This window comes from Mytilus californianus, unplaced genomic scaffold (genome assembly GCF_021869535.1).
Source record: "Mytilus californianus isolate M0D057914Y unplaced genomic scaffold, xbMytCali1.0.p SCAF_7, whole genome shotgun sequence".
Taxonomy (NCBI): domain Eukaryota; kingdom Metazoa; phylum Mollusca; class Bivalvia; order Mytilida; family Mytilidae; genus Mytilus; species Mytilus californianus.
The window spans coordinates 39,798,989-39,813,890 of record NW_026262723.1 but is presented as its reverse complement, the minus strand read 5'-3'; the positions used below and the strand labels follow the sequence as shown (position 1 = coordinate 39,813,890).

The 14,902-nt window shown below is 29.6% G+C and overlaps 1 protein-coding gene across 1 annotated transcript in view; it reads right to left on the bottom strand.

Annotated features, from left to right (window-relative positions):
* Window positions 1–11,928, bottom strand: part of LOC127708116 (uncharacterized) — a 44,394-nt gene extending 32,466 nt beyond the window's left edge. Inside the window, exon 1 of the mRNA XM_052212962.1 lies at window positions 11,877–11,928. Coding sequence (XP_052068922.1) covers window positions 11,877–11,916 — 40 coding nt within the window. The 5' untranslated portion in view covers window positions 11,917–11,928. The remainder of the gene's footprint in view (window positions 1–11,876) is intronic.
* Window positions 11,929–14,902: the final 2,974 nt, after the last annotated feature.

Here is a 14,902-nt window from a genome sequence, read left to right as displayed (position 1 = left end):
CAGTACCAGTATTCCAATTATGTAAATGATCTTCTGGAACAATTAATTGAGCAGTATGCGGTATAAAGCCCGGTTATCGCTATAAAAGTTAACTTGGTCAACGTTTTCTTTGACCTGGTAAACTTGGTCCAAGTCATCTGTTTTCACAATCAAAGTTTTTTCATCAAAAACTTGGTAAAGAAAACTGTACTGTGATTGTATAATTCCCATCCAAGTTTCAAGTAATGTAGGATGAGATTCTATTCCATCCAAGTCCGTCAAACTTTTTGATCAGTTTACTTTGGCGGTTGTCACTATCAAAAGATCCATCAAAAACTTTGACCAATTAAACTTTTACAAGAAAACTATGATTGTGACAACGGGCCTTAATGGGTACAGAACACCTAAAGAAGTTAACTCTTTAAAAATCAGCTGAACGTTTTAATCACCTTTTATTAGTGAAGAGAAATCAAGCTTCTCAATGATCAAAATTAGCTGCTATATATTCAATGAAATTATTCCTGTAAATTGTGCGGTTCAGATTTCTTGAAATTTTTATATTTTTGTCAACAGGTCAAAGCAAATATTTTGTCAACATTTTATGAAAATTAAACAAGCCAAATCTATTTTAGTCAAAGTGTTTGGTACCCCCTAGCCTGGCATCCTGACCCAGTCTAATACTTCGTCGATCGAGCAGTGAGTCGGGATCCCAGGCTAGGTACCCCTTTAGATGAGATTCCACAATGGTAACAGGCTTTGATTAATTTTCTACATGAACGCCAATTGTTGTGATAGACATAAAACTCGTAGACTAAAATATCGACTGTTAAAAATTAAAAAATGAGATGATTTGGTCCCTTTCAATTTCCAATCTAGTAAAATTTCAGAATGTCCTCGAAACGCAAAATTATACTTGTTTCAATTATTTTTTTTTTCTATTGAATATTTGTGTATCATTATTTATAAAGTATGCAGTTCCAGACAATATTGAATATAAAAATTCTTTTCCTGGAAGTTAAACTTATTATTTTGAAGGCGGTAATCTTTACATCATTTTTTTAAAAAATCTAATATGTAGTCTCAACCCGTCTCTCTCTGTTTGGAATTAATGCAATTCCCAGAGATTTTTTTCTGATGTACTGATATGTATTGTCTTGTCATTTGCCTTAAATTTTGTCTTGTGTGATGCATACGTGTGTATAAAATTGTGCATGTGTGATGCATACGTGTGCTTAAAAATGTACCTTTGTGATATTATGTCTTATATTAAAATGTGCTTTGTTAGATGAACTGAATTGGGTAAAGTGCGTTTTGGGGTCACATTTGAATGCATATTTAACTACATGATTGAATATATAATAATTTATTCCGGTTAATGTAAGTTTTTATTAAATTGGTGCTGATGTACAGTTTATAGTTTCATTTAGTATGCATCTTTAGAATAATGTTGTAATAAAAAATTAAAATAAAAAACATATTCTTATTTCATTAGAAAGTAGAGTTGTATCTAAATAATAGATGTGTTTCTGTTTGTAGAAAACAACCCCAATAAAATATATTTTGATATGCTTAGATATTTCGAGTTTGAATAGAAAATATAATTTCAACATTTTAAGAAATGGGTTTACACAAGTGTATTACTCTTAATGACTATTTTATTCAAACATATCCAATTTTAAATGAATTAAGTATAGTAGCCAAAAGACCTTTTAGTCCTTAATAGTAAAGCTGTTTCGAAAAATACGAAAGATTAAATTTAATTGTTCAATGTTAATATTTATTATGACAGTCAAAAAGAATGGTGTTAAATGTTTGGGAGAGAAATTAAAAGCTTAAATAATTCAACATACAATATCATTTTTTTCCAATTTTGAAAGTCATCGTCACAGTCCAATTATTAACAATTTCAATTTATTATCTTAATTAATAATAAGCAGGTTAAAACGTCGTCAGTAAAAAACAATGTAAGTGTAATCCTTATATTATTATTTAATTATACAAGTTATGCCTTGCCAAATATAAGGATGGTAATGAACAATGATAGACATATTCCCTACCTTCAATTATCTTCAAATTTTGTAAAAGGGTGATTTTTTTTTCAGATTTTTATCAAACTTCTATGAATCTTGAACATAATAATAAGTATTTAACTATTTTCTTACGTGATGAAATATTTTATTTAAGCAATACTGATTTCATTTGTGAAATAGGATTATCAGAGGATGAACGAACCAGTTACAAAAAGATTTTAAAAAACTGTCATGACTTTGTCTTTAGAAATCAGGATTTCATAAAAAGATATCCAGCTATTAATAATAGTTCACCTTTTTAATACGTATAAGTCTTATAAATATTAAAAGTCAAAGTATGAAATTTCAAAATGAATGTAAATACTACTAGCATCAAGTGTCAAAGTCATGTACATGTATGTAAGAAAAAACTAGTTATATTTCCAAAAGAATATATTTTGGCATGTCGAGTCTAATGGCAAGTTAAACCTGCGGATACAAGTTCATTGATGAAATAATAACATTTTACTGTTCCATATTTCACACTAAATATGAATTTTTTATGACACATTTCTCGTTAGAATAGAGGGCATTTATTGCTAAGAACACGTATTCCAACATGTAATTCTTATATCCTATTCAGTATCAAGAATACAAAATTTGTTTTCGGTACCATTGGGATTCCGAACACATTGAAAGAAACGAATGTTTTTCTCCTATTTATCTCGTTTTTATTGTCCCTTAATTTTGCTTCCCTATTTTATAATGTATCGAGTTCTTTAGTCAAAATAGAATACAAAATTCTATGGATGTAACGAACAATTTTGAGAAAAAAAAACATAATTTCAATGTATGTAAAGGATGCATAAGCAATCAAAATGTCTTTCGGGAGATTACTCTGATAAACCTTCGTATAAACGATATCAAGAAAGTTGTCATAAATAGGATAATTCTTACAAAGAAAATACAGAAGTTTAAATCTCGTAAAGTAGATTTTGAATAAACAAACAAATTGAATAAAAAAGGATATAGCGTGAACTCCAAAATGAGCAAAATCGGATGCGTCGACCGTGTACAAAATATAATCATCTCCTTCTTTGCATGCACCATGCGAATCCTGTCTAGTCAGGAGCCTGTTGATCAGTAGTCGTCGTTTGTTGGTGTGGTTCATAAGTGTTTATCGTTTCATTTAGTATGCATCTTTAGAATAATGTTGTAATAAAAAATTAAAATAAAAAACATATTCTTATTTCATTAGAAAGCAGAGTTGTATCTAAATAATATATGTGTTTCTGTTTGCAGAAAACAACCCCAATAAAATATATTTTGATATGCTTAGATATTTCGAGTTTGAATAGAAAATATAATTTCAACATTTTAAGAAATGGGTTTACACAAGTGTATTACTCTTAATGACTATTTTATTCAAACATATCCAATTTTAAATGTATTAAGTATAGTAGCCAAAAGACCTTTTAGTCCTTAATAGTAAAGCTGTTTCGAAAAATACGAAAGATTACATTTAATTGTTCAATGTTAATATTTATTATGACAGTCAAAAAGAATGGTGTTAAATGTTTGGGAGAGAAATTAAAAGCTTAAATAATTCAACATACAATATCATTTTTTTCCAATGTTGAAAGTCATCGTCACAGTCCAATTATTAACAATTTCAATTTATTATCTTAATTAATAATAAGCAGGTTAAAACATCGTCAGTAAAAAACAATGTAAGTGTAATCCTTATATTATTATTTAATTATACAAGTTATGCCCTGCCAAATATAAGGATGGTAATGAACAATGATAGACATATTCCCTACCTTCAATTATCTTCAAATTTTGTAAAAGGGTGATTTTTTTTTCAGATTTTTATCAAACTTCTATGAATCTTGAACATAATAATAAGTATTTAACTATTTTCTTACGTGATGAAATATTTTATTTAAGCAATATTGATTTCATTTGTGAAATAGGATTATCAGAGGATGAACGAACCAGTTACAAAAAGATTTTAAAAAACTGTCATGACTTTGTCTTTAGAAATCAGGATTTCATAAAAAGATATCCAGCTATTAATAATAGTTCACCTTTTTAATACGTATAAGTCTTATAAATATTAACAGTCAAAGTATGAAATTTCAAAATGAATGTAAATACTACTAGCATCAAGTGTCAAAGTCATGTACATGTATGTAAGAAAAAACTAGTTATATTTCCAAAAGAATATATTTTGGCATGTCGAGTCTAATGGCAAGTTAAACCTGCGGATACAAGTTCATTGATGAAATAATAACATTTTACTGTTCCATATTTCACACTAAATATGAATTTTTTATGACACATTTCTCGTTAGAATAGAGGGCATTTATTGCTAAGAACACGTATTCCAACATGTAATTCTTATATCCTATTCAGTATCAAGAATACAAAATTTGTTTTCGGTACCATTGGGATTCCGAACACATTGAAAGAAACGAATGTTTTTCTCCTATTTATCTCGTTTTTATTGTCCCTTAATTTTGCTTCCCTATTTTATAATGTATCGAGTTCTTTAGTCAAAATAGAATACAAAATTCTATGGATGTAACGAACAATTTTGAGAAAAAAAAACATAATTTCAATGTATGTAAAGGATGCATAAGCAATCAAAATGTCTTTCGGGAGATTACTCTGATAAACCTTCGTATAAACGATATCAAGAAAGTTGTCATAAATAGGATAATTCTTACAAAGAAAATACAGAAGTTTAAATCTCGTAAAGTAGATTTTGAATAAACAAACAAATTGAATAAAAAAGGATATAGCGTGAACTCCAAAATGAGCAAAATCGGATGCGTCGACCGTGTACAAAATATAATCATCTCCTTCTTTGCATGCACCATGCGAATCCTGTCTAGTCAGGAGCCTGTTGATCAGTAGTCGTCGTTTGTTGGTGTGGTTCATAAGTGTTTATCGTTTCATTTAGTATGCATCTTTAGAATAATGTTGTAATAAAAAATTAAAATAAAAAACATATTCTTATTTCATTAGAAAGCAGAGTTGTATCTAAATAATATATGTGTTTCTGTTTGCAGAAAACAACCCCAATAAAATATATTTTGATATGCTTAGATATTTCGAGTTTGAATAGAAAATATAATTTCAACATTTTAAGAAATGGGTTTACACAAGTGTATTACTCTTAATGACTATTTTATTCAAACATATCCAATTTTAAATGTATTAAGTATAGTAGCCAAAAGACCTTTTAGTCCTTAATAGTAAAGCTGTTTCGAAAAATACGAAAGATTAAATTTAACTGTTCAATGTTAATATTTATTATGACAGTCAAAAAGAATGGTGTTAAATGTTTGGGAGAGAAATTAAAAGCTTAAATAATTCAACATGCAATATCATTTTTTTCCAATGTTGAAAGTCATCGTCACAGTCCAATTATTAACAATTTCAATTTATTATCTTAATTAATAATAAGCAGGTTAAAACGTCGTCAGTAAAAAACAATGTAAGTGTAATCCGTATATTATTATTTAATTATACAAGTTATGCCCTGCCAAATATAAGGATGGTAATGAACAATGATAGACATATTCCCTACCTTCAATTATCTTCAAATTTTGTAAAAGGGTGATTTTTTTTCAGATTTTTATCAAACTTCTATGAATCTTGAACATAATAATAAGTATTTAACTATTTTCTTACGTGATGAAATATTTTATTTAAGCAATATTGATTTCATTTGTGAAATAGGATTATCAGAGGATGAACGAACCAGTTACAAAAAGATTTTAAAAAACTGTCATGACTTTGTCTTTAGAAATCAGGATTTCATAAAAAGATATCCAGCTATTTATAATAGTTCACCTTTTTAATACGTATAAGTCTTATAAATATTAAAAGTCAAAGTATGAAATTTCAAAATGAATGTAAATACTACTAGCATCAAGTGTCAAAGTCATGTACATGTATGTAAGAAAAAACTAGTTATATTTCCAAAAGAATATATTTTGGCATGTCGAGTCTAATGGCAAGTTAAACCTGCGGATACAAGTTCATTGATGAAATAATAACATTTTACTGTTCCATATTTCACACTAAATATGAATTTTTTAAAGCACATTTCTCGTTAGAATAGAGGGCATTTATTGCTAAGAACACGTATTCCAACATGTAATTCTTATATCCTATTCAATATCAAGAATACAAAATTTGTTTTCGGTACCATTGGGATTCCGAACACATTGAAAGAAACGAATGTTTTTCTCCTACTTATCTCGTTTTTATTGTCCCTTAATTTTGCTTCACATTTTATAATGTATCGAGTTCTTTAGTCAAAATAGAATACAAAATTCTATGGATGTAACGAACAATTTTGAGAAAAAAAAACATAATTTCAATGTATGTAAAGGATGCATAAGCAATCAAAATGTCTTTCGGGAGATTACTCTGATAAACCTTCGTATAAACGATATCAAGAAAGTTGTCATAAATAGGATAATTCTTACAAAGAAAATACAGAAGTTTAAATCTCGTAAAGTAGATTTTGAAGAAACAAACAAATTGAATAAAAAAGGATATAGCGTGAACTCCAAAATTAGCAAAATCGGATGCGTCGACCGTGTACAAAATATAATCATCGCCTTCTTTGCATGCACCATGCGAATCCTGTCTAGTCAGGAGCCTGTTGATCAGTAGTTTGTTGGTGTGGTTCATAAGTGTTTATCATTTCTCGTTTTGTATATAGATTATACCGTTGGTTTTCCTGTTTGACTTGTTTTACACTAGTCATTTAGGGCCCTTTATAGCTTGCTGTTCGGTGTGAGCCAAGGCTCCGTGTTGAAGGCCGTACTTTGACCTATAATTGGTTACTTTTTATACATTGTGACTTGGATGAAGAGTTGTCTCATTGGCACTCATACCACATCCTCTTATTTATATAGTCAAAATGTCATAATGTGTACATATAATAGGATGCAATCGGAAGTCACCATTTAATTGATAAATGACGCAAAAACATGCGACATATCTTATTGATCAACCGATTCGTGATGATGGCCATACAACTTAAGTTGTGTCGATTTCAGTCGTTTTTCCTCATAAACTTGATGATATTGTTTTTGAGTTATCAGTAAATATCTGTTCATTATTTTTTTTTAAATGCAACATTCGCTGTAATGCTGGTAATTACACGACAGGGTATCATCAATATATCTGAAGTGAAAGAACTTAAAAGATTTTTTCTTTCTTTTTATCTTTAAGGTTTTGTTTGAATTGTGCATCAAACGAAAACATATTAAAACAAGACTGTCAGTAGTGGTTTACAATTAGTATTAATTGGAATGCTGTCTATTTGTTGATATATCAGTTCACGAAACTATGAATAATCTGTAGATAAAAAACTCGGATATTATAATAATATCGTCTTTGCTGTTTTAGTTGTTGATGATGGATGACTGCTTAACGTACGGCAAATTAATATGCATATTGAGAACATGTTAATGTAATATGAATATTGATCCTGCTTTGTACTAGACCGACACGCTGAGCCGGATTTTTAACGTGCTAGTTCACAAAGGTAGCAGTCCGCAAGAAGACATGTAACCTTACCCGGACACATCATTCTGACTCCGAGCCGACCAGTCTTTGCTCTTACTCCTTAATGCCGCGTGCTTAGCGGAGAAGCAGCAAATACCAATTTTAAAGTCTTTGGTTTGACCCTTCCGGGGTTCGAACCCACGACCTCCCGAACTCGAGGCGAACCCACTACCATGAAACCACCAAGGCGGTTCTGTTTTAGTTGTTGCTATCAATGCGATTATTCACAAAGAAGGATAACACTTAGTCTATATTTTTGTGATCTCATGTGTAAGAAATTAGTATTTGCGTTTTCCTTTTTTGTAGAAAATGCACTGTTTAACAAGTAGACACTAGTAGTTGATCTTTTAATTGAGTATTAAGAAATGTAGTGTACAAAAACCAAAAGTTTTGATATTATTGCAAAATTGTAATGATTGTGTTTGTAGATATTGGAGTAGATTCTTAGAATATTTAAGACTCCTCATCTGATCGACACCACTTGTTTTATTATAACTCATCACAATATTTTTAAAGGCTATGTTTCATGGTAAAATGAATGGTAGTAAATATTTTTGGAAGATGTTTAACAAAACATATAGAAAAAACCTGCTATATGTTGTTCTTTAAACATTTTTTGTTTGTTTTTTGTATATCCAATATAAAAACGGAAAATTTTCTTTGTTCTTTTTTATGTTAATACCAAAGGAGAGAGAATAACATATTTCCTTTTCTAAAATTTCTTCTTGCGTGAATTGTGGAGGTGTGTAAGTGAAATTTCTAGATTTGCCGTGAATTCCTAGTTATTTTTGTTAGGTAGTCCAAAAAAATAGTTTTTGCAAATGATACCATACTGTGTGAGGCTTTGTCATCTGGAACAATAACATATTTGAGAAGAAAAGCGTCCACAACTTCACTCTACATTAAAGGCTTAAACACTCGTTTGCTGATAGTACATTATAGTTTCGTAAGTTTAAAAAGCTCTTTAACTGAATAGATATTTTAAAATACTTAGTATGTTATCGCATGTCGAGGAACAAATATTCTGCAAGACGGAGAGAAAAAATATAATCAGATCAAAATTTTATGAAATATAACAAATAGTAATCACACAATGTTAAAAGAATATGTTAGAAAAGTAAAAAGGCTTAATATAAGTATCAGAATAAAATCCACAGAATGGCGAAAAGACCTTAAAACTCCAAGAACAACTAAGCAACTAAAGACGGAAGAAAATAATAATTTTAATAACCAAAACAATATCAAATGCTTCCATTGGAAAATTGGAAAGATTTTATAATCATAATCCGAATCAACATGAAATAAAAATGTCTTTCAATGGATCTTATTAATGTACGAAATGAAGCCAAAAAATGGTTGATTTTGTAAGCGCCATGGTTAATACATAGAAGAATGTTTAATCGATTGTAGATGGGTTTTTATTTCTAATAAAATATGAACCGGAAAATGTTCAGGACACAATTCACAAAATACGGGGAAATATGGAATTATTGTTATTTTCTAAAGTTGAAATCAGCTTTCTTTATGAAGGTGGCAAACAATGTCATTGTTTTATTGTATGCTGATTATAGTTAAAGGTTAATCGGTTTGCAATATTCTTTTCTCTCTTTTTTAAATGCGAGAAGATACTAAGGGGCAATTTAATAGATATAAGAAGATGTGGTATGAGTGCCAATGAGACAACTCTCCATCCAAGTAAAAATTTATAAAAGTAAACCATTATAGGTCACAATACGGTCTTCAACACGGAGCCTTGGCTCACACCGAACAGTAAGCTATAAAGGGCCCCAAAAAATTACTAGTGTAAAACCATTCAAACGGGAAAGCCAACGGTCTAATCTATATAAAAAACGAGAAACGAGAAACACTTATGAACCACATCAACAAACAACAACTACTGAACATCAGATTCCTGACTTAGGACAGGTGCAAACAAATGCAGCGGGTTTAAACGTTTTAATGGTACCAATCCTTCACCCTTTTTCTGAAACAATAGTGTAACATCACAACATAGAAAGACACACTATAAAATATCAACTGAAATAGCTTAACTCAATCAAAGGACATATTAACACCATTGAACATACACTGAACAAATAAATTTGACCTATGACACAATGTAAATACAAAATAAATAAACTAAGGGAAGAATAATGACTGTATAGAAACTGAAGATAATAAGACATTTTTCTGCCATTGTGTAACTTGGTAAGTTTTTACATGTTGGTATATGGAAAAACATTTAAATTGAAAAATATATTAATATCAATTTGCCGAAATGAATTAAGGGTAAATCATAATCCGAACAAAATTAATCAGAACATTTTTTATTATGTATTACTTTTGAAATAAGGACATAAATTGGACATTGATGTCTATTTCTGAAACCTTCTAGAACAACGTTATTTTAATCCATTCTGTTATGTGCATGTGCATTGAAAATCAATATGCATCGTAAAATAATTTCTTATATCACATTACGAAAAGGATGAAACTGAGTTAGGGCAACTGCTCTATTTTACCAATGATTCAAAAAGTAAAAGCAATTGATATCAATCATTGAAAACTATCGGAAATATCATAATGTTTACGTATTAATCATGGTTGTAAAAATGATTGTATTATACAGACGTCAGTTGAAACATGGTTCGATTTACCGAAACATAAATGAATGGATAAATAAAAAAATTAATAAATAAAACAAAAAAGCCACCATAAAATAACTGCATAGCCTATAAACGGAGCGAGACCAAGCGTGTCGGCAGGATAACCATTATGTATGTATTATATAGGAATATCATTCCATAGTCATTTCAAGTAATCAGCGACAATCAAGAAACATGACAAAACCGGAAATATTTCTATTAAAATAGAAATATTCAATTACTCTCGAAACAGACCAATGTCACTTACAGTTAACATGTTGTCCTTCGTAAGTTCCTAGGACGTTATCACGAACAGACTGACCGTTGACCAAAATGATGCCAACATTGATTACGTCACATGAGATCAACAAAAATGTTGATAACATAATGGTGTTGTCGCTGAATACAAAATAATTGAACATCAAATTTGTGAATTAAAAAAAAACTATAAGAAAATCGTCTTGTCGCTGAATACAGAATTAAGTTGAACATCAAATTGGTGAATTAAAAAACCACAAGAAAATAAAATCGTCTTGTCGCTGAATACAAAATATAGTTGAACTTCAAATTGGTGAATTAAAAAAAAAACCTATAAAATAAAGAGCAATTACATTATGGTGGCATGAGAGGCCAAAAAACAAAAGACATTGAAAAGACATGTACCGTCAATAGACGGATAACATTGTTTGATTGAATATTTTTTGCTTAAATATAGTTTTTTTTTTCATTTTCCAATTTTATCAAGAAATACCGAGGCCCTTTCGCTTTCTGCATACTTAGTTTGAAAAGAAATATAAATTGTATTTCAAAAAACTTTACAACAAAAACCTAAAAATATTGTTGTTGTATTAAAGTATAAGAAACTTGCAGGCAAACATCTTTTGAAACCAGTAAACTACTCTGAATATTCATATACGATTATTACTATTTTTGAGACGACCGCTTACATTTTGTCTGTCGATGTTTTTGTCAATTGAAAGTGCAGACAGTAAACATTGTTGGAAATATGTCTCATAGTTAGGGATGTTTGGGATCTTGTGAGTGTTAAGGATGCCATTTAATCCGTTAATTCATTCAGCCTTAGAGAGTTTAAACAATTAAATTATACTCCGTATTATTAGAGTAGAGATTGACATTTGTCAGTTTTTCCCGTGCTTAAAAGGTTGTCCAGTCATTGAATATTGGAAACAATTTTCTATATGTTCTTTCTACATTAAGGTTTTCACATTTCAGACAAAATGAAGAACACCAGCTATCCAATGTGAGCTGCACTTACCAAATCTTTGAAAAACTTTAAAATTATAACCTTTTAAGGTTTCAGTAAAAATTAGATATATTTAAAATTCGGAGTGATATTTTTCAAAAAAAAAAATGTGTATTTTACGAACCTTAATTTAAGGCTTCAAAAAATTCTGAAGATGATTTTATTAAAAAGTAATTCTTTTTAGTTGAAAATTTAATAAAAAAATTAAAATAAATATGATTTTACTTTAAAAACAGAACACTTTGGTTTCAGACATATAAATAAGAAGATGTGGTATGAGTGCCAATGACACAACTCTGCACATTTCAATTATTTAACTAATGAAGTTGAGAACTAAATAAATCAGCACGCAATTTTTTATGGGAGAGTTTAAAGTAATCATACCTGCTCCAAGAAGAAACATATACATATAAGAATCCATCATTGACTCAACCCACCGACCAGCAGCGGAATAATGTTCGTTAAAGATCACAAATTTTAATATATATGTTAGATATAGTTTAATTATAAATATGGATTGACCTAAAACATTTCTATTGTAGTTTTGAATTCTTTAAATCAACAAGCATTACCTTGTTGCTTAGCTATTTTTCAACAGACATTTATTACTATTTGATCATCTTCGATTTTAGTAAATTCATTGATTGTAGTAAATATAAAACAATTAAATATTTTAACAGTTATCTCTTAGATGAACATGTGGAACGACTACTCAAATTACTATTTGCACGGGAATGATCGATATTATTACCTAAGGTCACGAGCTAAAATATAGAAAGGTTTTGCCAATTATTTAAAAAAGATTAATTTAATAATACAAATTATAAAAAACAGTTTATTGGTTGATTATTATTATATATTAACACTTCTGTCATTTTTTTTTGTACTGAAAAATAATTACAAAGAGAATACTAAAATAGAAATGTGTAGCGTTCAGTTACTTCATAAGTTGATGTTGAAAACATCGCCACTCTATCTTAAAAAAATTAATGTTTGATGTTTATGTATGTTTCTTGAGTCATGTTGATATTTGGGACCTTTTTATATTGTCAAAGGACAAGAGATTTATAGGATATCTTTTTAAAAGAAACTTACAAACTTGCATCTTCTGCAAGATTGGAATAACCGTTGGAAAGTTTTCAAGACTAATTTTAATTTAGAAAATCAGATGCAAAAAAAAGAAAAGCTGATTAATTGTCTTAATTAATGTCTCGTTCATGATAGAATTAAATATTCCGAAAGGAACTTTACACAAAATCATTCTACAAATTTAATATCGAGCGCGAATGACAATTAATTATTCTCGGAAACAATTGTTTGTTCTCACCAGCGGACAAAGCAGATAATAATGTTTTTGTATGACGTAAGCATGTCTGCATCGATGTTCTTTTTACCTCGGTTTTAATTCGAAATAGCTTTGATTCCGATTACTGCGAAAAAAAACTACGGAACGATAGAAACAGGGAAATTTGTTTTATGTTTTGGTGATTATATATTATTTGATGCCAGAAAAGCGCTTCGGGCGCATGAAATTTATAACGTGTTGTTTTCATTTTATACCGTTTTGTACATAGTCACAGTTTTCCAACTTACTAGATATACATTCAGTTATATCATTTGATCCAATGCGTCTAGAATTATCAATCTAACATTTCAATTGGTTTTCCTTATTTCCTAGTTTTTATACTTGGTATTGGACATGACTATGAAATTGAATGCATTGCGTTTTATTTCTGCAAAGGAGAATGTTTTTTACATGACGACGCATATGTGCTTGATTCATTTCATTTCATTTCCATTTCCACAAATATTTTTATTATACTGTGATTTTTGACGTCCTTCATCCTTGAACTGACTAGATCATTTTGCCCGCTTGGCATTTTCAAGCATCCGTCTGTAATTCTTATGTATTATATTATTGATAGTTATTCAATCCGACCTACATATTCATATCAACTTATGAATTATCAAGTTTGTCTTTGCCGCGATATGAAAATTATCCTAATTAGAATATGAATACCTTTTCTCAAGGTACTGACGTAGATTTCATTCCTAACAAGACGCAGAAATGACGTAATATAAAACCACATTGACGGAAAGATAGTGATAGGAAAATCAAGTGTATACGCGAGAGAGTGAGAGAGATTTTAATGGTTTTACACCCATGCCTATCTGAGTGTAACTTGACTTTTGATTTTTAATCGACTTTCGTATTATACCCTCAAATTTCATACGGTCGATATTAGTATAATGCAAGAAGTTAACATTTTCAATATACTGTTGAAATTGTATCTACTGCACTTTTTCATACTTATGACGTATTACTATTATACATGTTATATGTATTTTTCACTTTCTAATGCAAAGAACTTTACTACTATTTTCAAAATATGATGCGATCAATGAAGCATTATGAAATATTCATGTTGAAAAAAAAAGGGAATATGCACAATGATGCGATCAATTAATCATAAATATTTATGTTAAGAAATTAAAAAAAAAGAAGGAATATGTGCAATGATGGAAACTTTATGTGTTGTATATTTATTGTATTATTCCTTATTGTCTGTCTCTATGGAAATGCACAATAAACAGTATTGGCTTATGTCTAGTACATATGAAAATTATACGAATTTTACATACATTTAATCGTTTAATATGGTTCCTTTGACCTAACAATCTCGAATTAGCTGAAACCGTTAGAAACTTATATCGACTTTTATTTTTTTAAATCAAATAATAAAAAATTCTTCTGATGATCATAGTAATATTATAAAATTTGGAGCAAATAGATAAAACAGATACTCAAAAATGGAAAAATGGTAATTAAATTATTGTACGATGGCTATCATGGTTAAAAGGCAGAAAATCTTGAATGTTACTCATTAATATATTACATAGGAGAAGAACATCCGATAGGTAATCCTGCAATCTCATTACGTGCAATAACCCAAGCAGAGAGGCGAAAGATATCAAAGTGGTAATCAAACTCATAAGTCGAAAACGAACTGACAATGTCGTGGAAAAATCGAAAACGACCAAAAGGAGAAAAACAGCATACAAACAAAACATATAAAACTGAGCGGCACGAACCTAACCTAAACCGAGGGTAATCTCAAGTGCTCTGAAAGGGTAAGCAGATCCTGTTCCACATGTGGCACCCATTTATAAGTTGCATTCTGCACAATATTAATTTTTAAAGCGCTTGTTTAAAGAAATAATTTTAACTTTTCCATTAGTAAGTAACCGGTTCTCCACGTGTAGGTGTCTAGATCATTGTCAGAAAGCAAGTCTTTACGAAATGTGAACGTCAATGGGTTGAATTATCATGAGCTTAAAAAATTATGCCAATCATATTGTAAAAGAGAAGATGTGAACACTAAGTCCTATTCCCTATTTATTAACTGTGA